This window comes from Lagopus leucura, unplaced genomic scaffold (genome assembly GCF_019238085.1).
Source record: "Lagopus leucura isolate 7727_CA_CO unplaced genomic scaffold, USGS_WTPT01 Super-Scaffold_100015, whole genome shotgun sequence".
Lineage (NCBI taxonomy): Eukaryota > Metazoa > Chordata > Aves > Galliformes > Phasianidae > Lagopus > Lagopus leucura.
In genome coordinates this window covers 4,412,903-4,440,790 of record NW_024962269.1, presented here as the reverse complement: position 1 = coordinate 4,440,790, position 27,888 = coordinate 4,412,903, and the positions used below count along the sequence as shown (strand labels likewise).

Below are 27,888 nucleotides of genomic sequence, written 5' to 3'. Positions count from 1 at the left end.
GTTTTCCTAAAAATAAATAAATAAATATATATATATATATAATTATATATATATATATATATATAAATAATATATATATAAAATTGAAAAAGAAGAGCTTGTTTCTAAAGCTGTATGCACTTTGTTTTGTTTGCTCTAACTCATTTGTACCTCAGAGCGGGAGGATCATTCTATAGCCTCTAGACATGACCTGCTATAAATGGAGGTTTCCTTCATAAACTTAAGCTGGAATTTCACTTAAGGTATCTACAGTCTAAAATCTGGTGCATACTGGAGAATTTTAAACCTTACAAACATACTACGGCAAGAGGATCAATAAAGCAGAAGTGGACAGGGTCCAAGAAAAGAAAAAAGTAAATGAGGCTGCTCTGGTTTCACTGTCAGTGCAGCAGCATGTCTAAATCTGGTAGAATTGTGTTCGTTCAGCCTCAGTTCTGTACCAGGGTACCTGACTGGGTGAGAAGAGTTGAATGTTCAGGTTCTCTGGAGATAACATCCAAGTAGCAGTGCCTGAGCCAAGCCTAAAGAAATCATGCATGGCCCTTGACTTCAGTGGACTTTGGATCAGAAACCAAGTATTTAAAATAGGTGACCACATCAAGCCCTTGGTGACGTGTAAATGAAATCAGGCTTCAGTGTGGCAGACATGAAGCTGGAGGATCTAATGATGGCACTTACTGTGGGAGCTCAGGCTCTCTCCAGACCCTTTGGCACTGGAGGAAAGGGAGGCGTTCCCAAGGGCTGCACACACGCAGGTGTGCTCAGTCAGCCCTCAGTGCCTTTATGCTGATGGGCCAACTAATCAGACATGTAGTTTAGGTGCTTCAGGATAAATACACGGTCCTCCCTGAGCCACTCACAGTTAGGATTCATTTTGGGAATGGTATGCTAGAAAATGGCCTTGAGTGGGAGGAGAAGCTTGGGGAAAGAGAGGCTCCCTGTGCAGCAAATGAAACCAGAGAAAGGCTGCTGTGAAAGTGAAATGTAACAAGATTTTTTCTCCTCCACCCCACCAAAGTCCCAAATCCTCACACCAAATGTTTGCCCTGCCTATCTCCCTGCGTTAATTAGTCTTCTGTCTTTCTGGGAGTTGAGTCTGTTCTTTTGCAAATGGCAGCACATCAGACAAGGAAACCTGTCATGTTTATTTTCTAAGCTGTAGGGGGCACCCATTTGAAAAAAAAAACCCTGCTTATCTAAACTTTCCTGTTTGTATGATTTGGAATTAGGAAGTTTGAGTAATTAGTTAAGGGGATTAAATAAGTCCTTACAACACACAGTAGTATGCTCACTTGGCTTTTTTTCCTTCCCCACAGATATGTCCTGCACAAAATCCAACCTGCCAAACAGCAATGGTACCTTTTCCTATTTCGGTTTCTCACTCTGCCACATGCTGATGTAGCATCCATTATTTCAATTTAGTCTCATTAAAGGGATTACTTTGCATCTGGTTGTTTGAGAAAATTAATCTAAAAAGAAGAAAGTTCAGATTGTATTTTCTGTTGAACTGAAGCCACCACAAACATTTCATTCATTTGCCTGTCCCCTTAAACCTGTGGAAAAAAAACCCTCTACTTACAGCACATGCAGACTATAAAGTATTTTCTACTTTTCAAAGAAACTTCAAAGTAATCCCTACTTTTTTAGGTTAATGAAGAATTTCTGTGCTGTTAGTGGCAAAGTACAGAAATAACAACAGTCTTCCTGCAGCTCATGTAACATTTCATGTATCCCTATGAAACAGCCTCCAAGCTTCCCTCGCCCTTATTTGCTGGAGAAGAACATTTACTGTCCTGCTCTGCACCGCATTCAAAAACATTCTTTTCTGAAGATGGGATGCCCCCAGTATTAAGTATGCTCCAGATTTCCACTGATAACAATGAAAAAGCAATCACTGAATGACTTGGGCAAGGATGGCAGCGGTTTTTCTGAGACGTGATCCTTGATGGCATTTACTGCAACTTGAAAATGAAATAATGAAACATTTCTAAAAATCCATTAAATCAGGAGAGAAGGGGAAGGTGTCTTTTTTTTACAGAATCAATTATTGAGCTGTCAGTGGGCTTTAATGAAGTTGTGGCTATTAAGAACTTGATCCTGGAAACTTCCACAAGTGCTCATTTAAGACTGTGGGAATGAGGAGGGGTTTGTACAAACAAGGTATATTAGTCTGTAGTTTTCCTATGTTTTGCATCAGTTGTGCTCTGCTGGTCTCATGCACTCCTTTTGCACAACATAAAACAGGCAATCTTTCTATTTGCACGCAGGAAACATATTCTTCCATTTAAAAGAATGCAGCAGATTATTTATAGGTAACTGTTTGCTGTTTTAAATGCTCATCACCAAAGAACATTCACAGATAAATTATGCTGTACAAATATATTCTCCTTTCAGAATTAAAGACAGACTAGGCAACACAAAAAAATACACTAGGCAAATATACTCTGACTTAAAAGCTCCATTTGAGAAAATTACCTTACACGTGAGAAATTGCTGGAATGTCAACTTCATTTGCAGTGGCCCCTTATGGCCTGATCACCCTCCCTGGCACGATAAATCACTGGCAAGATCCTTACCTTAACACGTTTGATCTCAGCTCAGCAAGACTTGGTTTTGATGTGAAGAACTCCAGATCTGTTAGGTCAGAGACAAATAGCAGAGCCACTGACCTGCAAAGTGCTAACTCTATATTAGACCCAAGTGAGCAGCAATAAGCTCCTGGAAAGCTTGACTTCGCTTCTACTTTTTATTTTGAATATCTCCAAAAACTGCACTTTGCTAAATGATGCCAGTGATGTTTCCTTTCATGTCATGCACAAACAAAATCCACAGAAGTCAAACAAACAAATGAGCAGGCAGTATGAGAAGCATTATTTGTACAAACTCAGAGCTACCTGCACAACAGGCCTATATGAAATCCAACTCAGTATTTATCATTTTCTTATTTGGTTTACATAAACAGTTTGCACTGGCTCTTTTCTACCTGGACTATGCTTACTAAGAGGCATAATAAATAACAATATTCAGCAGTACACTCCTTAAGGTGACTGCAAGTGCCTGTATGTGCGTGACTGTACACACAACTTCAAATGACTCCTAAATAAAAATAAGCTTGTGTTCAAGTCCGAACATTCAGAAAGAGCACACAGTGCTCAGTTTGCAGCCTCAGTTTGAAGCTATTCCTTATTATCCTGGTTAAAAAGTCACTTATCTCTAGGATAGTAAGCAGGAGCGTTAGTCTACCAGAAAATTGGATGTTCTTAATGGGCTTTTGGGGGAGAATAGCTTTGCATCATCAGCATTAAGTTAAATCACATTAAGTACCTACTTACAACATAGGGATTACCACTTATGACATCTTTGGTGAAAGCCTTTAAAACAAATTGTGTTTGTTAGAAGAAGCTGTGAGATAACAATTCCCAGAAGTCTGATTTATAAACCTTTTTGCTCTTCAAGAAGATGCAAAGGAACACTACACCTCTTCTCTTATTCAACAGTGCAATGAAATCTCTCAGGCTGTAAATTCTTTTCAGTGAAGGGGCTCGAAAAATCCTAGTTTATTTACTTGAGGATATTCTTCTGGAGAGAAGAAACCTTTAGCAAGATTCCCTGGCCTCAGAGTTCTGTTCTGATTTCTGTTTCGCTCCTTTCTGCTGGTTGGCCACTGACTTTACTTATAGAAAACTGGAAAAGGCCGTTATACTTTTTATTATGCATAAGACTGATTGGGGAGAACTAGGCTTAAGCTGTCAAAGTATCCTGCTGTGCTTGGATACCTGACAAATTTACACCTTGAAGTACACTGTGGTGCTAAGGCTAAAATTGGATGTGTTCTTGCAAGAGCTGATTAGGGCTGATTACAGTCCCAAGCAAATAAACCACTTCAGGGTGTAGCAAAACACTGCCAACATTTAACATTTTTATGTATGATTGACAAGTTATTCCATACAGAAACAGAGGCCTGCATGAAAAATGATCTCTTCTATTTACTTTTAAATAGAAGCAGACCAGTAACTCTGAGCATTTAAATTAAAAACATGACCCTCACCTTATGCCAAACACGAAGTTCCAAAAATGTGGACTAAGGCAAAAACAAAACCTAACTAACAGAGATTCCTTAAATGAGCAAAGTACATTATAAGTTTTGTCAATAAAAAGCCTTTCTTAAACAATGTGTACATGGTTCGGAGGTTTTTTTCCACATTTCCTTTAAAATTCAGGTTTCTTCTCCCCTTTCTAACCAAATTCCCTTTTTCTCTGCTGGAGCTCCATGTAATGATACCAGAATGTGGGCAAACCTCATTAGTCTCCCTGCTGTTTACAAGACAGGATTTATGCTCAGTGTAGTGAACACAATGACACATGATCAGTAAATGGTGAAAACCACCACCAACACTTAAACCTGAGAAATTTTTCACTGAGGCAGTGCAAATTCTACTGGCATGTAAAGGTATGAAAAACAGCATTAATTACTGTGAACGTATGTCACCCAATGCCCAGCTTTCTATAAGGGGTATACACCAATAACTGGCCATTTGTTAAAGGTTAATTTCATGCAACCTCTGGCAGTTATCTGGTATAAGATATGTCACCAATTCAATCCATTAAGTAATAACTAAATTCTCTTGGGACCTAGCTGAAGTCAAATGTTGTTATTCCAGGTTCACTGCTCTTAGTCTCCCTGAAGACCATTTAGGCAAACAGCTGGAAGAGCTGAGTACAAAGGTTCCCAGTCACGGGCAGCCACTCCAGGAAAGCAGGTAGAGGCTTCAAACCAGGAAATAAGTCATCAAGGATTTGTCCTAATGCTCCCTCAAGGAGAGAAATGAAATGAGACAGAGAGCAAGAGCATGAACGCATTTGTGTTTCAGCTAGAAGAACCCAAACACTAAAAGCAGCTGTCCCAGCTGGTGGGACGAAGAGCTGTGCTCATCAGTTGCTGGGCACATCCTGTACTTGCTCCTGGTTGTAATCTAAATAGCAGGGACATCCTTCTCTCTATGCTGAAGTACTTTACTAAGACAAAACATGTGAAAAGTGAATAGGAACAATAACCAGAGGCAACAAACCTGGTCTTCCAGTGTTGTTCCCACATTACTGCCAGTGGAAATCCTCCTCCTAACAGGAAAGTACTGAAGGGAGCAATGCCACAAGCTTCATCAGCAGTCTGAATGCACATCTACCAGCAAGAAGGGCAGAGTCTGCCAGACAGCACTCAAGGGAGTAACAGGAGAGTAACTGACAGAGCCACTGCTCCAAGTGACACCAAAGGAGAGCAGAGCACATGAAGGACTTTATGTACATACACAGATGACTCCACAAACATCTGCATAATTAATGCCATATATGAAAGTACACATACAGCCAACATGTAAACACTGACTCTGTACTTCCATTTCCTAAGAATCATACATACAGAATAAGAGGGTTTCCTTTTTTTTTTTCCCCTCTGGAGTGGGAGGGACTGAACATTTAGTAATACATCCTTCTTTCAAAAAAATTAATGAAACAAGAGTATGAAATATCAATTACTTCATATTAAAACTATCCAGAGAAGGGTGCAAGTGTAGAGTCTTGCACTTGGGGAGGAATAACCACATGCATCATTGCAGGTTAGGACATGACTTGTTGGAGAGGAGCTCTGCAAAGAAAGACCTGGGGGTCCTGATGGACGACAGGTTGGCCATGAACCAGCAGAGTGCACTTGGGGTCAAGAAGGTCAATGGGATCCTAGGGTGTATTGAACGGGGGTGATCTTCCCCTCTACTCTGCCCCAGTGAGGCCACATTTGGAATACTTCTGAGCTCTCCAGTTCAAAAAAGACAGAGATCTCCTAGAAGGAGTCCAGCAGAGGGATACAAAGATGATAAAGGGTCTGGAGCATCTCCTATATGAGGAAAGGCTGGGTCTGTTTGATCTGAAGAAAGAAGTTGAAGGGGATGTGATTAATGTTTTGAAGAGAGGTGGGAAGCAAATGGATGAGGTCAGGCTCTTCTTGATGGTGCATAGTGACAGGGTAAGGAGTAATGGCCTAAAACTTGAATGTAGAAAGTTCCATACAAACACATGGAAAACCTTTATGGTAAGGGTTGCAGATCACTGGAACAGGCTGCCCAGAGAGGTGGTGGAGTCTCTTTCTCTGGAGATATTCAAGATCCTACTGGATGCTTACCTGTGCGACCTATTGTAGAGTACCTGCTTTAGCAGGGGGTTGGACTTTATCTATCTCTTCAGGTCCCTTCCAACCCCTGCAATTCTGTGCTAAATATACAGGGCCTCAACGTTCAGGTAACTGTACAGGTTAAGTGCTCTGTTTGGATAGAAAAGGACTGATGGAAAAGTAGGCTCCACTGGATATTGTTTCATCTCTAACTCTTGGGAGTGTCCAACCTGTTACACCCATTTGTCTGAGGCCAGGGAAGTTTTCAAAACATCAAACTGAAAGCTCTTTCCTTTGAGCTGACAGAATTCTACAGTAGTAGAAGTAGAAACAGTAGCTGCAACCTGCTGCAGGGAATCTGCTTTAGCAGGGGGTTGGACTTGGTGATCCCCAGAGGTCCCTCCAGCCCCTACGGTTCTGTGATTCTCAGATCAAAAGCAGAGCCTAGAAGAAGAGACAGGTGAGAGAGAGAAGAAAAGTGTTTTCTTGGCAACAAAGCTGACTCAGTAGTTTCTGATCTGGATATTTTCAAAGTAGAATTACTTACACAAAATTTGGATTATCTCTCTTCAAAGTAAAATAATTTGTGTTCACTTTGAATATCATAGTCATTTAGACTAGAAAGACGCTCAGAAGTTGTGGTATTTCTCCTCTGGCTGTAGAAATCTCAATCACTGTAAAATCCCGATTCTGCTATAATGCAGCAACATTTGTGCTTCATACTAAGCTGACAAATTCTCTCAAATACACCACAAAACACATCAGACTCGCAGAATCATAGAACAGCTTGGGCTGGAAGGGAAGATCATCCATTCTCAACCCCCAGCTGTGGGTTGGCTGTCACCCAACAGCTCAGCTGCCCAGGGTCCCATCCAACCTGGCCTTGGGCATCCACTCTGGGCAGCCTGTGCCAGGGCCTCACCACCCTCGAGTAAATAACTAACATCTAACCTAAATCTCCCCTCTTCTAGTTTAAAAAACTCTTCTAGAAGTCTGGCTGGTTTAACAAGGGATCCTGACACTGACCCACTGTCTCAGATAGTCATGCTTACACTCCTACAAATTTAAACTCCCCCATCTGTGAAGAAGCCTTCTCACCAGTTTTACAGTGAGACTGAATCAATTAATGCCTTCTAAAAGCGTTGATGGGAAGAGATGAATATTAACATTTGCAGTTGCACGATGCTAGCTAAAAATGTCTTCACTAACAAAGAGATTTTAAAATTGCTCTCCAAGGGCTGGACCACCAAGGCTAGATTATCATCAACACACCTAGTGTTAGTTTCGTGTCACAGTTTCAGAGGAAAAGTGAAAAAGCAGAGCTTGATTCTCACCTCTTAGGACAACAGCAACCCACAGACATCACAAAAGACAGAAAAAGCCATTAAGTAGCTGTGGTAAAGATAAAAAGAGGAAGACCAACAAAACATCAGCACTGATGGAAAGTGGGTGAAAGCTTAGCCAGATGTCCTGGAAAAAAAAAACGGTGCGTGTCTCTAAGGGTCTGTGCAGGCCATTCTGGTACAACTGGTTACTGCTGCAGCCATATGTCTGAAGTGAAGAAATTGGAGAAAATAAAATAAACCTCTTGATTTGGAAAGGCAGGTGGTAATTTCTTGATAGTTTCTTAACTGCCCCAAAATAAACTCAAACCATTTCTGTTACAACTGAAAAAACGCATGTGGAAACGTAAAATGTGCATGTTGTGGTGTGCTGGTAAGGTTTGAGCACAGCCAGAGGACAATGCTTTTATTATGCCTGGATGCAAAGAACATTTCAAATAAACTTCAGAAAACTTCTGAGTAACTAAATGAAACAGTTCTTGAAAAAATAATTCTATGCACCCAACTGTCAGTTACATAAATGCCTCCTCATATCACTTTGACAGCGTAAAGACGTATTAAAGCCAGTTTAAATCTAATTTCTATTTTAAGGACTTTTAACAGTGGCAGAATGGTAAATGAGAATGAGGTGCAATGTCATGGGAAGTGTTTCAATGATTGGGCTGAAAACTAGATCACAATTTTCTTCTAGGTCATCTTATAATTAGGAAATAAAACACAAGTGTCAATAAACGAGCATAAGAAACCCAAGTGTGAAAACGGGTGATCTGGCCTATATCACAGAGAGGAAAAAAATAGCATTTTTTGAACATAAGGGGATGAAAATTATTAGAGGCATATCATGATTTCTAGCTATAGACTGTATAAGAATATGAGTCAGGCTGTGGGGAGGGGCAGGTAGCTCTGTGCACAAGGATTTCCATTGTCAGTGTATGGGAGAGAAACATTTGGGAACCAGAGCATAATGCACCTCCATGGATGTAGAGGCAGGGGGGTAGGCCTTGAAGTACAATAGCAGGAGCAAATACTGACTTCTAGATCCAAGCAACCGAAGACCATGAAGTGTGAAAAAAACTGGAAGGCTGTAGAAGATGAGTGCAATAGTAACTACATAATAGATCAGTGAGAGCTGCATTGAAACAGCGCCTAAGGAACATACAGTTCTCTATATCCTAATAAACAACATCTGACATTCCTGTCCAGGGCTAGAAATTGTGTCTGAAGCCCTGAGAAATGGTTACCACATAAATAATCTTGGCTTTACTGCAGGAGAAAAGCACATGAAGAAGCTCCACTCTGGGATACTGAATTTAAAGAAAAGGAGCTGTTTTTCAAAAAGGGAAGTAACTCAGAAACTCCCTGCTTGAAGCTAAGAAATTAAAATCCATAGAATCAGCATGGAGGCTTCAGAATGTAAAGGAGTCAAAGATTTGCATTCCCAAGACTAAAAATGGGAAGCAGAAGCAGGAAAATGAGGTGGCTAAGCAGAAAAATACCAGAGGAAATGCAGGTCAAAGAACAGGAAGAAAGTGCTAACTCTAAAAGGCTGCAACACAAAATGAAAATTAAAAACTTACTAAATATTCTGAAGAAGAAAATATCAAGAAATTAACACAAATGAAAAAGCCAAGAGAAGTTCAATAAAAAAGAAAAAGAATACAGGCTGTGCAGAGCCACCAGATTCCCCAAACAGCCTGGCTATAAAACGTACAAAAAATACCAGAAGTATTTCCTAGAAATGGCTGCTGACTTGGGATGTCTTAATGTGGCAGTATCAAAGTGGATGATATGTCCAGCCAGAACACGATGCATGTTGTGGGGCAAGGGAAGATGAGCAGAACTAGAGCTTGTATACAGATGACAGATATAATGCTTGTTCTTGGAGATGCATCTTTACCAAAACTCTAACACCAGCAGTACACCTAAGATCATTTAAAGGCCACGCTTCACAGTGCTTCAGTCCCACGTATACTGCAAATAGCTGAAATTCAGTTCCTGAAAGAAACCCCAAATGCAAATGTCTCTCAACTCTTCCAAGTTAGAAAGCTGATGCATCAGGAGTTACATAAAAGCCACTACCAGGGTGACAGTGATGAAGATGGTGATGTATTATGTGGTGCTTTTCCCACTGAAACTTGACAGAGCAATGCCACAGCCCAGACCTGCAAGGCCATTCTAAGTGGAGAGATTATATTTCAGACAAAACGTAGACCTGAAGCTCTGACCTGCTCTACTCACCTCAGGACAAATTTAAGACCTACTGACCTACTCGCAAGAGGATATACGACAATGCAATAACACCTGCATTTACCTGAAACGCTTCTGTTTTGGAAATAAATTAGTTTTACTTTACTTTAGTGCAGCCTTTGTGCAAATGTGTTTAAATTTCCATAGAGAAAGGCACTTTCTGATAACTGGAGCCAAAATGGAGGGATTCTGTGTAATCACTGTTAGGTGACCAAAGCACAGGGACAGTACCTCCCTAGCACCCTATTTCCACTGGACGCTGCAGTCTGTTCTCCCATGCACCTCCTCCTATGCCTCTGCAGCTTTGCAAATGGACGTGTATAACTTAAATTGAGGCATATTGAACATCCACATGGATATTAGCAAAGCATATCCTTTCTGTAAGCACACCACCTGCTGTTAGCCTCCGCACAGCTCTCCCACTGGCTTCACTTTAGGTTCTGAATACAATTCAAGGTCTCGATTAACCATGAATCCCTCCCAGATTAAGGTCTATATACTGGAGTGGTCATTTCTGTCCCTGTGTTTTAACCTCCAGATGAGGTCAACTGAGATTGAACTGACCTTAAACATTTTCATGTGGATCACAGAATTTGGTTCTCTGTTCTGAAATATTTTCCCACTTCCTTCCAACAAAGCTGGAATGTATTACATTTCAAGTCATAAGGTAGAAATCTAATTCACTGGGCTATCTGAGAAATGGACTGACTTCAAGTAAACAAGAATGAAGCCCCTTTTTCTTTTGTCATTTGGAGTCTATTTCCCAATGCTATCGCAGCAACTCTTTGATGTGGCTTCAAATATCATACTTTTAATAATGAAATACTCCTATATTTAAAGCTTAAGTACACTGTATAACTTGAAATTGATGTGTCACATTCACATCACAAAGGCAGATTGCTATTACAAGTAACAAAAATATCCATCAGTAGAAATATGACTTTAGACCAATTCTGAAACACTGAACCTGTGTTTGGGGAAAAAAAAATAGCAGGTATAACCAGACCAAACAGGAATTCATCTTTTCACCTGAATAATCATAAAAGTCATGAATGATTGGGTCCTTACATGGCAGTCATTTGTTAAACTTCATCTTTCTCCTTTCACATAGCTGTTTATGCTCCTGTTTGTGTCCAAGTAGGGATGCCAGCACACGTGTTAGGACGTCTCACCAGAAGCTAAAACAACCCTTCATGAATTGGCAACTTTCTGAACAAATTTTAAAAACCTTTACACATTTCTATTTATATTTACATTGCTTTCTTAAAATGTTGTCTCTGTATAAATGCATTTTTAAACGTATCTCTTTCAGCTGAACTAAAGCTGATGTTTTGGTGACTTGTTTCTACTCTAAAAAAAAAACAACAACAACATCAAAAGCATGTTTTAAAAATTCAGAGAATGAAACAATTTGCAAAAAATAAACAGCAACATGATACCATTCAGACAGTCTTAGGAAAAAATAGCTTCAGAACTGTAAAAGAAAAGGGGTTTTATGTAGGATCTGACTCAGAATTTATGATATGGAGCAAGGAACTCTTTTGTCATTTACCTCCATAAACTCGCAAGATTTCTTGGAAGATAGTTAGTCAAATGAGGAGCGGAGATGAATCAGTGGATATAATTTACTTAGACTTTAAAAAGGCTTTTGATGATAAAGTCCTTAGCAAGAGGCTATTAAGGAAAGTTAGTAACCATATGGTGAAAGATAAAGTTCTGCCATGGATTAAAAAGCGGTTAAGAGATAAGATAAAGACTGGAAATAAATGGATAATTCTCCCTGGAAAGAGGTTAATAGCAAGGTGCCCCTTCATTACAGTGACTAGTAATCAATATCATGGTTCACCTGCTTTAGCAGATCATTAATAGTAAGGTAACATACCTCGTGGATAAGAATACTCAGACTAAGCCAAGTATCAAGGAAAGCACAATTGGAACTGAAATTAAAAGCTGTTTGTACAAGTCAGGGATAGATGAAATTTGCCAGAGGTAACAAGTGTGGGGCAAAGCCTGCAGGAAAGGATGATTCAAATTACTTTTAGATTGTGATATGCCCCAATGAGTTGTAATGCCCATGGACAGTTTATCGAAGGCAACTGTTAATGTGCATTGCAAAGAAGGGAAGAGAAACAGGTATGACACTTGGAAGAACAAAGCAGTTTATGGTAATGAATATCTTCAAACTGGCAGAGCCCATTGAGGTCAGCAGGGAACAACTTTGCACTAACAAGGAGATAGGAGAGCTGAGCAGAGATGATCAAGAATTTCTGACTGCTGCGATTTTTTAAATCAGAAAATGTGGATAAGCCAAGTCAGAAACTGAATATGGAAATGGTTTCATGAAGTTCTGCGGGAAAAAAATGTATGAAGGACAGAATGGAATGGAGAATTAACAAGCTTTTTTTGTCAGAATGGAAGTATGTACTCAAGACACACTATCCCAACTCCATAGTCCAATCACCTATACATAGCCATAGATTTCTGATCAAATCCTTGCTGAATCTGACATCATGAGCATTCTTGGAGCAGCAACCTAAATACTGCTTTTCCTGAACAACCATCCTGCACTGTCAATCTACCTCAGTACTAATACATACAAGTGGATTATCCAACAGGAGATAACGAGAGACTCTTTCCAAGGATGGCTAGAGCTAGACACCATCGACAACTGAGATCTATCTATTATGAGAAAGTAGGGATCTGAATTCAAGTTTCTGCTCTATTTGCTTCAGAGCAGAGATATGCATTTGGCTCTTTTTCAACTTAGGCAAGTGCTCTGATTGTCACTGACCTCCTGGCTTTTGTGTGCAAATAAATATATACAAGATTTGTATTGGACATTTGAAATCATAAAATTTTTGGCAGAGATTAGCAATACACTTTTCTTTCAGTACGTAATCTGACATTATCTGCTGGACAAAGAGGGAAATTTCCCCTCGCCAGCAATATTGTCTTGTATATCTTGATGCATGCAACTGGTTCACATTTGCTTTGAAAATTCCATTGCTGTCTAAAAATTCGGCACAGAGAGGCCACTGTTACAACAGTTAACTACTGCATCACTGAGAAGGTATGTAGTCATTGCTTATCTCAGCATGATAGTTTTATATACATATATACATATATATATATATAAATGCTATTCCATTAACACAGTTATAGTAGAGGTATTGGAATGAGCAAAGATAGGAGATTGGACATATGTAAAACTTCAATTGTGTTTTGATCCCTTATGAACAACCTGGGTAAATCTGGTTTGTACATACAACTTAGAGGTTTGGGGAGGGAGTCCTGTGTTCAGCCTGTTAACTGGAGAAGTGCATACGTAGTGTGCAACTGCACTGCAGACCGATGGCTTGAGTAACAAGAGTAATTCAAAATGTGGCACATACCCTAAAATATCACATATACCAAGGGACATGTATGGTACCAGCACAGGTGCTGAAATGCTCCACAAAGTGAAAGCAATGATGTTCCATTTGACTATTGCTCATGCAACCATCTCTATGATTTTCTGTGCTGCATCTCTTGTAACCACTAGTCACTGAGCTCACCAAAAACATTAGCCAATTCCTTCAAGCATCAGTAACTGAAACTGACTTGAAAAATAAGGCATTAAAATAGTGAGCTTATTCATGGACAAGAGGGAAAAGCATGTATTTACCACTTACCTGAGTGTTTTGTGGTTTTTTTTTTTTTTTTTTTTTTTTTTTTTGCCAAAGCTTGCCTCTAGTTCAATAAATCTCAAAGACTGCATATTTTTCTAAATAAAAGAGCTGTCTTACCTCCTATTTTAATGTTAATTTGGAATTTTACCTAAGAAACACAGGAAATTTTGGTGAAAAAATGTTTGTAATATAGCTCTGAAACTCTCATTTGGGGACAATGCCAAGAAAGCACAGTGGGAATCAGAATAAAGAAACTCAGCAATGAAACATGTCAAACCACAACACTTACTGTATGAGAATTTGAAATGTATCTGTTAGTTCTTGTCTACTCAGAAACAGTTGGCCCACACTTAATACAACCTGCTGTCTACAGTTAATTTCGGCACTGGATAGATAGACAGCCAGGCTAGTTTACCTGACCTGTGTTTAGAAATTGACCTGTTTTTATCAATGATGCAAGAGTGGAAGCACATCCTTTTACACAGGTCAAAAAAGATGTTCACCAATCAATTCACAACCTACTATTACTAGAGAAACAGTTCTGTACATCTTCACTGCCACAGTGCTGTATACTTCAACCCCTTAAACCACCTCTTACAAAAAGTTCCCAAAGACCACAATTTTTCCACTTTCCCTTGTGCTAAAATTCTTCATCTCCATCACAGACATAAAGCAACAGGCAAACAAGAAACAAAACGTCCAGCTGGATTAGTGTCCTCAACATGACGCGATCTGAGAATGCCTGTTCACCAGGTCAGGTGCAGCAGTGAGAACAGCCCCCAGGGCTGAGAACACAACAGAAAGGCAGGGCGCTCACTTTCTTCTACCAGCTGCCGTCTTATCAAGTCAGTACGACGTCCTAAAACCACCATGAAAATACTTTGTGAAGCAGATTTGATTTTACCTCCAGGATAACAGGAAGCATAACCACATGCAGTAGAAAACACCTTTTGTCCATCAAATAAAGAGTTTAAGGGAAGAAAGTCCACAAAGGACTCAATCCATTGGACTGCTTCCATGTCAACCATCAGATACTTGGAAATCATTCCAGTCCAAGGAGAGAGAGGATGGAGTTTCATAAGAACATGAAAAAGGAAGGCATCAGTATCTTGGTCTCCCTCCAATGCTGTAAAGTTCTTGAAGTTATCAAGTCTGAAATGTGCTTCTTATACACAATGTGCTAATAGCATGTCTTAGTTAAAAACAGGCAAAGGCTCATCTCACATACCTGGTACTTCTGGAGCACCCAACTGTGGGAGAGATTTTGACCCCAATTTGACACTAGCAGGAGTATAACATACTGCCAAGGAGAGGGCTAGATCCCCCTGCAAACCTTCCTGCCCCCATATTCCCTTATGTATGAAGCACAACATTGCCACCAAGCTCCTGACAGCCTCCAGAGGGAGGCTGGGTGTACCACAGGGCTGTGCAATAAAAGCAATTTCTCTGCAAATATTAACGCTAAGATGTAAAGAATTACAGAGGCATCACAATGAGGAGAGAGAGAACCTCGCATGTAGCAGCCTTAGTATTTGCTAACCACACAGAAAAACCATTGTGAGTTTACCACTGATGTCCACATCTGTTCAGAATGTGGCTTCTCCCATCCTATTCACCAGTTCTTATTATGCACATCTAAAACACTTCATTTTTCCAGAGGCCGTACCAAAGCACTGAAGAGGAGAAGCACTTCTGGTGGCTCTTTTTTGCAAAGAAGCATACTCCTAACAGAAGTCACAACAGAGTGCTGCTCATATCACACAAGCATCAGGTAATTTCCAGCATTAACTGAGTACCTCTTCAGTGACCAATGGAAATCATGCCGCCTTAGCGCTTGTTGTACATCAGGTGCGACAGATCAGGAGGACTTAACACAGTTTTCTGCTCATTTCAGAAAGCCCAGAGGAATATTACACAGGTTCCATTAATTCCACTGAACAATCAAGCATATGGAAACTGCAACTACATGGATAGTATTTATTTTATCTGTGTTCTTCAAACAAAAATTTCTAAGAATATCGTAATATTTTAGAGATCAAGGAAAGACAAACATATATTTTTTCCACTACACATTAGAAATCTTAGCATTAAATTAGCATAATTTAGCATAAATTAAAGGATTTCTGATTTTATGATTTAAGATTTAGGATAAATTTAAGGATTCCTGGGACTTCAACATGCTCTGTCCTAACAAAATTGTCTTAATTATTTTCCAATTTCAGAATTCTAGAAGAGGAACGGAATTGACAAAACATACTTTAAAGTCACTTAGATTAACAGTTCATAGGTGCCCTTTCCTGAAAGAATTAAAGATTTTGCATTCAGAGATGGAAGTAATGAAGAGTTCAAGAATTCTGGGTCCTGGATGTGTGTTTAAAATTCTCAGCTAAAAAGCAGAAGCTGCTAGGAATGCTTACTGACGCCTGGTTTTAAAAGGCTTGCGGGTTTTGTTTTGCCTTCTTCTTGGTAAAGTTCTTTATTCTACAGTTATTTATTGTTTATGGAAGTTGTTGGGCATTTAAGACGCAGAGCGACCACTCCCCCACCGAAAGAATCAAGTTACAATCCATTATTTCATTTTTGATTGTTTTTCTTTGTAATAGGTGGGAAAGGGGATCCTGGATAAAAGCCCTGCCCAAGACACAACTCCAAACTGAAGACTCCAATTATCTATAAATCACTTATATTTCCTGCAGAGAAAAAGGAGGGAGGAAAGAGAAAAGCAGAGACAGAGGATAAACTAAGTGAAACATTCAGTGCTTGTCCTAAACCCCATTTCTCTCACAAGCAGTCAGGAGTTACCTGATATCTCAAAACCCAGTCCAGAAGAAATGGGTTGCTGCTGGTTTTGGTTTAATACTGAAAACAAATAACTTACTTGTAACAGTAGGATAAAACGTGTAACACCTTACAAATTTCTGAGACGGCACAATAAACTTCAATTACAGGCTGCTATCCAGCTTAAATCCTCAAAAAGTGCACTGTTAGTGACTGCTCTATTTTTAAAGGATTTTTTGTACCAATTAACAAGTTTTAAAATGGAGAAGTGCAAGCACACGTCCTGTGCAAACTGATGGTGATGCTGTTAGCAAACATAACCACGCAGCACTTCTGAAACCAGCAATAAGGAAAAATCATGCCAGGCACTTTGCAAAGTATCACCACTCCAAAGTGTAACAGCACACAACATCAAATAACTACACTCCTTATTTAACCAAACGATTTTCAAACAAATTATATGCAAGAAAACGTGCATCTTTAAATCTGCATGCTGCAATTCTCATTAAAATGGAATGAAATCTAAAATAGTTGAGTTTCCTCTTAAACATTCTTCTAGAACATGAAATAGCTGTAACAAATTAGAGAACAAATTAGTTTTGGCACCCGCTTAAGAAGGAGAAAAGATGAAAAGCTTTTCAAGTGATGATATGGAAGAAAAAACATTACACCACATCAGCCAAACTGATTTTCCTATCAGTTTTAAAGCTCCCAAAGTTGTATTTCCAGTAGATAAAAATGTTATCACCTTCTCCCAGCACTGATGTGCTTTATTTTCCTATTAAGTTACTCAGTAATTAAAACAAAGTCTGACACGTTGTAATCTGTTTGTACAATACATCTGAAACTTCTCCAGCAGAAATGAAAGCATTCTTTAGCTGAAGATACTGAAGGTGTGAAGATTCAAGGCATAAAGACAAATTTTAAAAAAATCAATTGCATTTACAGATAAATGACTGTTCTTAAAGCTCATTTTAATCCACAAAAAACAACTCAGTCCCATAGTAACAGCAGATTCTCCTACCTACCAACCCATCAGGATGAATGCTGTTTCTCTTTATGAAAATTAGTCTTAAGATTAGTAGGAAAAATATATGTCTTTTTGTAATATTGTTCGAGGGTGTATTCAGATACTGTGAAAGTTAGCAAAGAGACCTGTGCAGTGCCGTAACAACCTAGCAGTGTTAGCAGTCCTTTGGGAACTGCAGAAGGGTCCCTTGGGCACACAGGGTAATTCAAGAACAAAAATATTTTTATTTTCTGATTGAGAAATACAGGTATGTACAGTTACTTCCTCCGAATTACATCAAAAGCAACTGCAGCATAAGGGAACTACTGATTCTGCCCTGAGAGTAAACTCCAACAGCTCTGTGCAAAATTTCCTCTTAGGGAGAAGTGGCAGAGCCAGTCCCAACAGATCTCATTTGTTTTTCTATTACCCTGTGGTTTTTCAGACGATTAGAGAGCTAAAAATCTGTTTCCCTTATTACAGACTCAAGGCAACCTCTTAATAGTTGGGTTTTCTTTGCTTTTTTTCTTTTTTTTTTTTTTTTCCCCTTATGTCTGTGCTCAAGTCAGCTAGGGCAGATTACAACTGATTTCAAGCGAGACTTTCTCTGCCAGAAGAAAGGAACGCAACTTACCTTCGTGTGTTTGATTTCAAGGTTCAGAGTGGGAGAAGGCAGCAGATGCAGAGATGCCATCAGAGCGGCAGGATCTGCCTTCACCTCCCCCGGCATCTCAATTTTACTGGAAGTCATAGTCTCGGGGGGGATTCGGAGCAGCCGAGCCCCCCGCTCCGACCCGATGTGCTGCGCTTTGGGCTGTTCCCCCCCTCCCCCCCCGCCTCCAAAGCCCAGCGCTGAAGATGTTGCTCTCCTCCTCTGTATATAGGCAGGTGTCACGCCGGGGCTCTTCTTATTGGACATGGGGGCAGAGGCAGGGGGGCAGGTCCGTCCTACCTAGGCCGACAGCGGCACAGCCCCGCTCACAGCGCGGCGCAGCCTCCGCCGGGTCCCACCGCACCGCGAGGCCCGGAGCAGGCGGGCGCGGCACGGAGAGCCCGGCGGGAGGGCACCGAGCCCGCGCTGTTCCCGCCCGTCCCTCCGCGGGGAGGCGCGGAGCCCCGGCGAGGCCCCCGGGCATCCCGTGGGGGGACAGCGCCGGGCGGAGCGGGGCCTACTCGGAGAGCCCTTACAGAGACGCGGCGGCCCCGCGGCCCGAAGCTGAGCCCCGCGTTGCCTCCCGCTCCGCCGCGGAGCCGCCCCTCACGGGACGCGGGAAGGCGCAGCGGCCGGAGCGCCGGCCAGACGAAGCGCGCGGTGCAGCGCTCCCTTCCCCGCCCCGCTCCCTGCGGGACGCTCTCCTGGGCGCGCGGCACCTGACGGCTGGGCCGCTCCCCCTCCCGCCACCGTGCGCGCGGCGAGACAGGCCGTCCCAGGCCGCCCCGCTCGCGCGTCCGCACCGACGCCGAAGCGTCCCGCGGCGGCGGCTCCGAGGGACGCGGCGCCCGCCCGTTTCCCACCGCCCCCTGCCGGCCGCCCGCCGCGCCGTGCCCGGCCGCCTGCTGCCCCCTGCCGGCCGCACGCCGCCCGTCGCCCTTCGCTACGGCAGGGGGCTCCCGCCGCCCGCGCCTCACGCCGCCGCCGTGCCGGGCCGTGCCGCCGCCCCGGGTGCGCTCCCCGTCCTGCTGGCCCGGGCCCCGTGCGTGTGCATCCATGCGGCGCGTGACTAGAAGGCGGCACGGCGAGGCACGGCGCTCACGCCGGCAGCACGTGCTGTGCCCCGGCGGGGCCGCGCCCGCCGGCGTTCTCGGCAGGAAGCGTGTGAAGTCCGTAGTGTTAGTTCAGGCAGAACCGGCAAAGATCTCCTCACTGATGCAAACGCACCCAATGCTTAGAAACCCATCGGTTGCCGTGTTTGGAAACCATCGTCACACTGAAGACATAAACAGAGGAGGGCCACCAAATTGTACAGCTGTGCCAAACTGGCAAAAACAAAGCAGCAAGAAAGATGCCACAAGACAATTTGTTGACCTACTCAAGAACAAACTGCAGGATCAGTTTGCCTTTCTATTTTGTTAGGATACTCGTTTGCTGATGCCACAGGTCCCGCTCCTTGCTCTGGCTTGGCCTTACCACACCAAGACGTGCCTTACACATGCACACCTCTGTAAATCTCAGTTCAGTAATGGAGGAGACTGCAGATTTTGCTTTCTCTTATTTTTCATATTTCTTTACCACCCCCCACGTCCCCCAGACAGAGGAAATGGATCCAAAATATGGTGCTGTAAAGTGACACTCAAGGCTGTCAAATGGTGACACTTGGGATAAGTGAGACTTTTAAACGTCAGAAATTCAGTTTTTAATGGCATGCTGGCAATGTAGACCTAACACTTCATCACAAGGATGACACATTCTAAAAGCTGTTTTAAAATAAATCAGAGCAGGGAAATGCTCCTTCAGGAAGGGACTGCACTTAAGCAGGTTTGAGGAATGAAGGAACCGTGCAGCGGTTTCATTCTTAAATCGAGTCAATGAGGTTTTCAGGAAGTTTTCGTGAGAAGGGATTGTAGTGCATTGGAGGTGCCATTCAAACCCACACAGTCAAGAGCTGCTTAAGCTCCTGACTGTCATAACACTCCTGTGACTTCAGTTATAACTCAGCTCCCTCAGCCTCCATCAACTCCTCATCATACAAACTGTATTTATCTTATGTCTGAAAGCAGTTCAGTCTGCAAAACACCTTGTGGCTGGCTCTGGTGCCACCCAACCCCACTGGCACTCCCAGGTGATGAACAGCCCCTTACTCACCACACCGTGGCTCCTGAGCTGCAGCCAGCAGAACATGGCACACACATGCCTAGAGCTTCCCAGTAGCGGGTGACCAGCCAGGATTCTTCTCCTTCACCTGCAAAGACAATGACAAAAGCTTTACTGCCAAGACCACACGTGAGTTCCTGTCAATGCGACAGAGCAAGTCCTGTGGTGCAGTGCTGGGCGTACCAGTGAACTTAGCAATTAAGCACCAAAGTGACTACTCTATGACAGCAAACAGACATGGCTTCAAATCATGCAAAACAAATATTTAATGCCATTTCTTTGTAGGAGGGATGACTACCACTATTGCCTTAGACACTGGGACAATAGCTGACTACCACTATTGCCAATAGTGACAAAAACTCAGTAATAACAATGAATGTAGAAGTAAAAATCTAATTTGCAGAAGAAAAATGTGAGTCCCACAATTGCCATGAGAAAGAACAGAAACAGCAGCCCAAGTTCTGCCCAAGTCCCCCAAATCCCAAACACGCAGGTATGGCAGGTAAAGCACTTATTCTGATTGCAGGCTTGTACTTTCTGCTTGTTGCTTTTTTGTTGTTGATGCTGGTGGTGGATTTTGGGTAATATGAGCTAAGTCGCAATTAAGTCAGACTGGTTTATTTTCTCTCACATCATTGTGTTCTAATTTAACTCCTATTTCAACATCAGCTTCAAACCAGGAGACAAATATTTTGTTTCAGGATGTAATGACAAAGTTATTACAGTCTTCATACTTCTTGAAGAAATGATTGTTACAGAAACAACCAGGTGAGGCTGTTCTCTGCTTCTGTTACATTCTCACTGTTACACTTTATGCTAATAAATAGCTAAGATCAAACTCATTCCTGAAGTGGCTTATTTTTATACTTTGACCAATCCAAATGTAACGTTTTAAGAAAAGCCTTTGTTTCATTCACAAATCTTAACTTCTTCATTCAGCCCCATCAGACATTGCTTATACTAAAGCCATCTGATGGAAACACAACATTTTGGAATTGGGGTGCAATAGAGTTTACATGTGGTAGACAGTACAGAGGTAATTAAGGCATTCTTAGACTGCTTGCACTTTTCTGTCATTTTTCTACCCTCTACTACAAGGACTCACTGCCTAAAGGACGTTATAAAGCTAGAGGCTTGGGTGAATACATCTTTGTCCCAGTTACCTCTTTGGGTACTCTACCTTTGAGTAGAGTAGCTGTACCGAGGCACATGCTGGTACACCACTGAAATGGACAGTGGCTTCAGTAACCCCAGCATCACAGAGGTCCTATCTGCTTCAAATCCTTACACCATGAAGATTTCTGATACTCCTTGGTGAGCTCCAGACTTTAAATGCTGTCACACACACAAAGGAACTGAATCACATCATTATTCTGTCAGGCACTTCCAATGATTCATTTCGAGATCAACTTCAAAACCCTCCCCACAGTAATTCTGATCTGACCCCTAAGTTCTTTTTTATACGTAGTTCTCCCAGCTGTCCCTCCAGCATTTAGCAGTGGCTAAATGCTGGCTCCTCATGCAAATTCAATATTGATTGAGAAAGACCATTCCACTGCCTTCTGCAGCAGTAAATGTCCCTCCCATTTCTTAGCCACTTTAGAAATCACTTTTGAAGGAAAAATATGGACCCCAAAGAAATATCCACTATGTTATTTTTTATCTCAGATTTGCACTTACAAAATCTGAACTTCATGTTCTGGTATATACAGTAAAAGCTTCAGCCTCAGGTGTCCTATTTAATTACCTGCTATTTTCATTATGGACCATGATGGCAGCAAAAGTTCTTCAGGAGATACTTGTATTTTAATTTATCTTCAAATATAAATCACACATTATAGCACCTTTTTCCTCTAGGTTAATTGAATCAATTCTCTTAAATGTCTCTAAGCCTGATCATTTGAAAGAGGTTCACTCTTTGAAATCTTTCAAGAGTTATGGCCCTTGAACTGCACACAGAATGGTGCCGGTCCTTGCTCTAGATGAAGATATTTTATACATACAAGCTAAAAACTGTAAAACACATAAGTATTATTATCTGTAAAGCAATATTCAGAATACTGCAATCATCTTATGATGGTACCATGCCAGAAATTTTCCCAAGTATCCCAATGAATTCATTGTCTTAACATTATAAGTCTTATTAATAATTGATTGAGTCTGGATATATTTTACATTATTAAGAAAAAATAGAAAATCACCTTTTCCTTATTTCTACACTACTTTTAATTCAAAAAAAAAAAAAAAAAAAAAAAAAAAAAAAAAAATTAAAAAAAAAGCTGATATTAAGAACAATTATTTTTTATTACTGAAAATCCAGGAATGACCAGTGAAGAAAACTGAACACAATTTTCACTAAAAAGAAGTCAAACTGATCAGTCTTTTTTCCTGTCCACTTTATGCCCATAGAACTAAATTTCTGCTATGGTAAGCTCAATCCTACATTTAAACTTGGATTTAAACATAATTCAGTTACAGCAGTAATGGCAATAAAATAGAACATGCTTGGAAAGACAGTCAATGTTTGGGTTATTTTAGAAGTGAGTTTCAAAAATTAATGGTGTGGTCTAAGTCCACAGTTAAATCTAGCATGTTCTGCTAGTGTGGCTGGTTTTGCCTTTGACAGAGCAATCCTGAGGTGCAGCTCCTCAAGTCTGATGATGTTCTGAGCCCACCAGCTCAGAGGTTCTTGGTTGGTCACCTCCTTGCACACAGCACTCACAGCCAGGGGTGGTTGGGTTCAGTCTCTGCAAAATGGCACCCATCTGTTCCCTGAGTTTGCACAATGGAGAAGGTCAGTGCCTCGGGACAGTGCTGTAAAGAACACGTGCCGATAGCTGGGAAGATGCAAGCAACATGCTCTCGGGTTGTACAGACCCTGTCCTGTAGTTAAATACACAATATACTCTTCTATTGTGAATTTCTTTTCAATTTACCTGTTTGAATTTATTATTTGTAAAACGTATCAAACTTCAAATGGATTGACCTTCTGCTAATGTACATCACCTAATGAATGGATGCAATTAACTAATTAATATTGGACTATTGCACTTTCCAGGTCACATTTATCATCACTAAATGCGTGATCTAGTTTGCAAGTTTAAATTTTTTATTATTACCCTTTAAACTAAAGAAATAAGTCTTATATTTAATTACCTGAACTTACATATTCAATTAATAGCTTCATTACCTTAATGAATATGGATACAGCACAGAAGTAGTAAAAGATTGCTTCCTGGGTGTACTGCTAAGCACACCCTATAAAGAGGATGCTCTGAACCTCCGAACAATTTTTTTTAATTAAAAAATGGTGATTGGCAGTTCCAAAGGAATTAGGCTCAGAATCCAATGTTCCTCCTATTCCTAATCTGAAACAATTTTATAATCTATATTGTTAGCATATCATATGTAAAAAGGAATTTTACCTTTATGTGTCAATGTCATGACCTTTGAGTCAAATCTGTCATTACCTTTGACTTAATGAAATTTTTTTTCATTAATTAGGTAGGTTTGGATCAGGTTTCCACAACTCTGCAGCAGGACTGGTAGCCATAAATAGACACAGAATGCCTTTTGCTATGTGAAGTGTGTGCCCTGTAGAAAGATAAAAGGCTTTACGTACACCATTCTGGTTAGGAAAATACAGTGTTTAGATCACTGCAAAGCCCATAGGATGTACTTCGAGCTTTTCTTCATGTTGCATGGCTATATTTACAAGACATCTTTTGTTCGTAATAGCAAATCTGAATTTAAAACTTTGATCTGGATTTTGAGGTTTTTTTTAATAAAGAAATGGGATGTGAAAAAAGTTACTTTAGAAAGAACATGCTGTCAATCATCTTCCTTTGCACTTACTTGTCACATACATCAACTGTTCCAAAAAAGGGAATGTGAAGAAAAAACAAATAGGGAATTGGTTTTAACAAAGCATTTTCCTATACTGAGTTAATTCATTCTCTAAAAGCAAAATTCTTTTTGTACTTAAATAGTCTTTTTCCAGAAGCATTCATAAGTTACAGCTGCCCATACTGTCACCTACCAGAGAAGCTTATAGTAAAACTATATCCAGCACATTTAGAAGGGAGCATAGTGTAGTGCAGCAGATAATGCTGGTTCACATAACCATCTGTACAGCATTTCCCCAACACTTCTGCGTTTTGCCAGCACTGACAGTTCCGTCCCAGAGCCCTTCAGTGTGGAATGTTATCTGTTCCCCACTGGGCCAGCAAGACCCCTCAGTGCAGGGCTGCATTACACAACTATTACAAAGATTCAACCAACTTGGAAAATCTTGGGGCCTTTTATACATAGTCTGTAAAACTTAAAAGATATTATCATTGATTATACAGCAGTATATGTAATACATATACATATAAAACATCAGTAATACACTGAGGCCTGCTGGTGCTCCTAGCCCATCAAAAACAAAGAAAAGTTTTGGGTTCTGCTTTAGAGGAAGTCTAATTCACTTCTCACTGAGACCAATGTCAGCAACAGTGGATTTCAGTAAGCTTTGAACGAGGCTTGAGGCATTATTGGCAGAAAGTTTGAAACACACACAGTACCTTTTTGAAATCACATTCATGATCTGGACTGAAATGTTTTATCTGGATGCTGAGATCACAGAAACAGAGAATAAAGAATGAAGAAATTCTGGAAGGGTCACTTCATGTGCACTACCCCTCCCTCCAAGGCTGAGCTGCACACTACAGGTGGTCACTTCTCATCAAGGCTACAGCAAGGACAGAAGATGATCAGAAAGCACAAGAACTTAAGATGTGCTGGGTTTTTTTGTTTGTTTGTTCGCTTTTTGGTGTTCTAAAAACCATCAGAATGCTGAATTGTAGCACGTTCAAATCTTCCTAATTTTTTTTCGGTTTCCCAGCATCAAGATCAATAAATAAAACAGAGAATGTCCTTTAAGTACCGTGCAGCAGTTTCTGTAGGAAAACATAAATATAAATTCGGCAAAGGCATTTGTGCAGCAGCATGAATTATAGCAGATGTGTGCATTCAGACTTTGTCCAATTCAACTACAATCAGCGGATTTAGACTTAAAAATAATTTGACCCATATTATTACAATTCAAAAAATATATGTGTTATATTTATAGTCCTGGTCTCTCCAGCTGTGTTGGCTTAGGTTTTATTACATCAGTAATAACAATTTATGTGATACTCTGAATAATGTACTATTTAAAATTCAGTACACTATAGACCCATGGGACTTAAACTGTGGGAGCTATGTGTATTATTCTGGCTTTGCTATTTCTGTAGGAGTGAAGATTACTCATAATAATGGTTAGATTATACATGCTGTTAGAATTCCTACTCTGCTTGAATCCAGGTGAAAGAAGAAATAGTTTAGCTGAGATTGACTTGGGGGTGTGGGTCCCAAGGGTTTCAGTTTTGTGACCTAAGGACCCACACTCAACCACAAGCAATAACATCAGCATGCTTTTTGACATCTTTTAAAAATGCCAACAGACTTGTGAGGTGCAACCTCCCTTAGTAGAAACCATTTGATGCTTCTACGGACTATTAGCTTTATCTGCCTATTGACTTAATTTTTCCCTACAGTTCATCTAATTTTCCTAGCTTAGAAGTCAGACTGACTTTTTGTAGGTCCTGTGATCACCCCTGGAATCCTCTTTTGAGACACTAATGGTTTAGTTGTGCATTTTCTGTGTTCCATCTTTCTGGTACTAGGACTGGATTCAGACATAAAACAATCCACTGGCAGCAGTGCTTGAGTAGTCAAACATTTCAATCTCTTGGGAGAAATTCTGCACAACACCAGCACAAATAGTTACTGTTTAACTTATCAGTTTCTCTTAAAGCCTGTCCTACTCAGAATTCATTTTAGGACAGCTTCCTAAACCTACATTTTGGTTCTTAAGGCAAAAAATTCTTTCAGCTTTTCAGGTATGGAGTTCACTATCTTGAGTGCTTCTTCTACACTTCTACACTCCATAGCTTTTCATAATCTCATGCAGGATTTGTCCAGTGAAGGGATTGGAAAAGGTTGTTGTTATCACCTCTACATTCTTTTCAAAGCACTCCTTAAAATATTTGTCAAAGTATTGAAGAAAATCTGAAAAAAGGAAATGAAAATGATGCATAGTTATGTCGGGAACCTGGTTCTCCCACTCCCCACTTAGGAGTTTCTGTGTCTATCACTGACATGTTATTTCGGTATAATTAGATGAAAGAACAGAGTCAATACACTCACACCTGTTGTGAGACTAAACTAAGAAGTAGCTTCACACTATGTTGAGAGGGAGACTTGCATCTGCCCAGAAGAATGAACTTTTATAGGCAAGCAACTAAAAATTGCTTTCATAAATGTATTTATTTCCCATTTTCCTGGAAGTGAGGAAGTGGATTATCTCATTCCTCCATTAATGGATGGCCTCCTCAAGATCCTCCCTCAGCTCTACCATATCCATAATTTTAAAAGCCATAATGAACATATACTTTAATATATGTGATAATTAAGGTTCTGAATTATATCTTTGCTTTGCAGTGATACAGCACAAAGATGTTCAAACTGCAGTACATAAGCTGTTTTCAGTGGCTTTCCAGAGGCAACTCCAGCTGTCTCTGTGCAAGTGCAGACCTGCACTGTAGGCTAAACCTCTGCACCCATGCCTGCCTGCTGCCACACAGGTGCTTACCTGGCTCATACAGCACCAGGACAAATGCAGACGTCTCACAGCTTGTCACCCATGTGGCTCTCCACAGGTCAGCATTTTCTGAATCTGCTAATGGTGAAATGGTATTTGAATGCAGATTCAGAGATAGTAAAAGGGCATGCAAAAATGCTTAAGGATTAAAATTGGATAGTGGGTGTAAAGTCGGTGGTTAAGGGATAAACATGCATCAAGTCCAGCCTTGAGGGAAAGAAGAGCACCAGAGAAATTGTAGAAATGTCTCATTTGCCCAGTCTCATGAGTCTTTGTTCTATTCACAGCAGACAATAGTACTGACAGAATTAACACAGTAGCCAACAAAGTAGAAAAAGGAAGATGACTGATACAAACCAAGGAAATGAACATCTGCAGCAGATGCTAAAGTAACTTAACTGGGATAAACTCTTAGCGTGACATCAAATGGCAGAAAATATTTGTAAATCAACCAGAAGCCGGTCAAGTCAGTATCATGTTTGATAAAATCACCCAAGATGCTTAAGAGGTTAAGAGCGTAATATTTTTCTCCAGGAAGCCCAGGCCTTTGAAATATTCAGCAACTTCAGCTCTTAAGATAATGGCCAATAATGTGATAATGCTTCGTATTATAGCACCTATGCACTTTTAAGCCAAATATATTGGGAACATAGTCATTCTCAGTGCCTCATTTGCCTATTCTGCATTATAGAGAGCCACTGGACCAAAGCAGATTTCATTAAGTGTTCCTAATTTATTCTGCCTTGTCACTCTTTTGTAAATAGGGCATGTCACCAGACAGCAAAGCATTTAGTCCAAAAAGAGTATCGTGTGTGACTGTACAAATTCAACATACGACCAAGGTAAGACTTCTCATTAGCCACTGAAATCCCTCAGAACTACAAGATAGGAGCTGTTCTTCACTGAGTAGAGCACAGCGTCCTCACAAGCATTTATTTTCCTTTACAACTTCCCCTTGAAAAGGTTTCAGACAGCCAGCAGTATGGCTTAAATCACAAACTAGGTCAGAGTGAAATTTCTATCCATATTTTGGTTCCTTACTTTGTGGTTTCTCTTTTCGTATTTCCTTTTGATCAGGGCAACAGGAACAACATTTTATCCATTTTTACTAGAAAAAAAAAAGAAGCAACATAGCCAGAAAGGTAATGATTAATCGGTTCTGTAAGAAAAAAGAAAAGTTCTGCTT

At 40.7% G+C, this 27,888-nt stretch overlaps 1 protein-coding gene across 2 annotated transcripts in view; it reads right to left on the bottom strand.

The window, feature by feature from the left end:
• ALDH1A2 (aldehyde dehydrogenase 1 family member A2) overlaps window positions 1-27,888 on the bottom strand; it is a 77,496-nt gene that overhangs the window by 36,671 nt on the left and 12,937 nt on the right. Inside the window, exon 2 of one of the 2 annotated variants that reach the window (XM_042875592.1) lies at window positions 20,009-20,105. In XM_042875592.1, the coding sequence (XP_042731526.1) occupies window positions 20,009-20,044 (36 nt within the window). In that variant the 5' untranslated portion in view covers window positions 20,045-20,105. Of the gene's footprint in view, window positions 1-17,839; window positions 18,036-20,008; window positions 20,106-27,888 lie in introns of those variants that run through there. The other variant, XM_042875591.1, reaches the window with a different exon arrangement.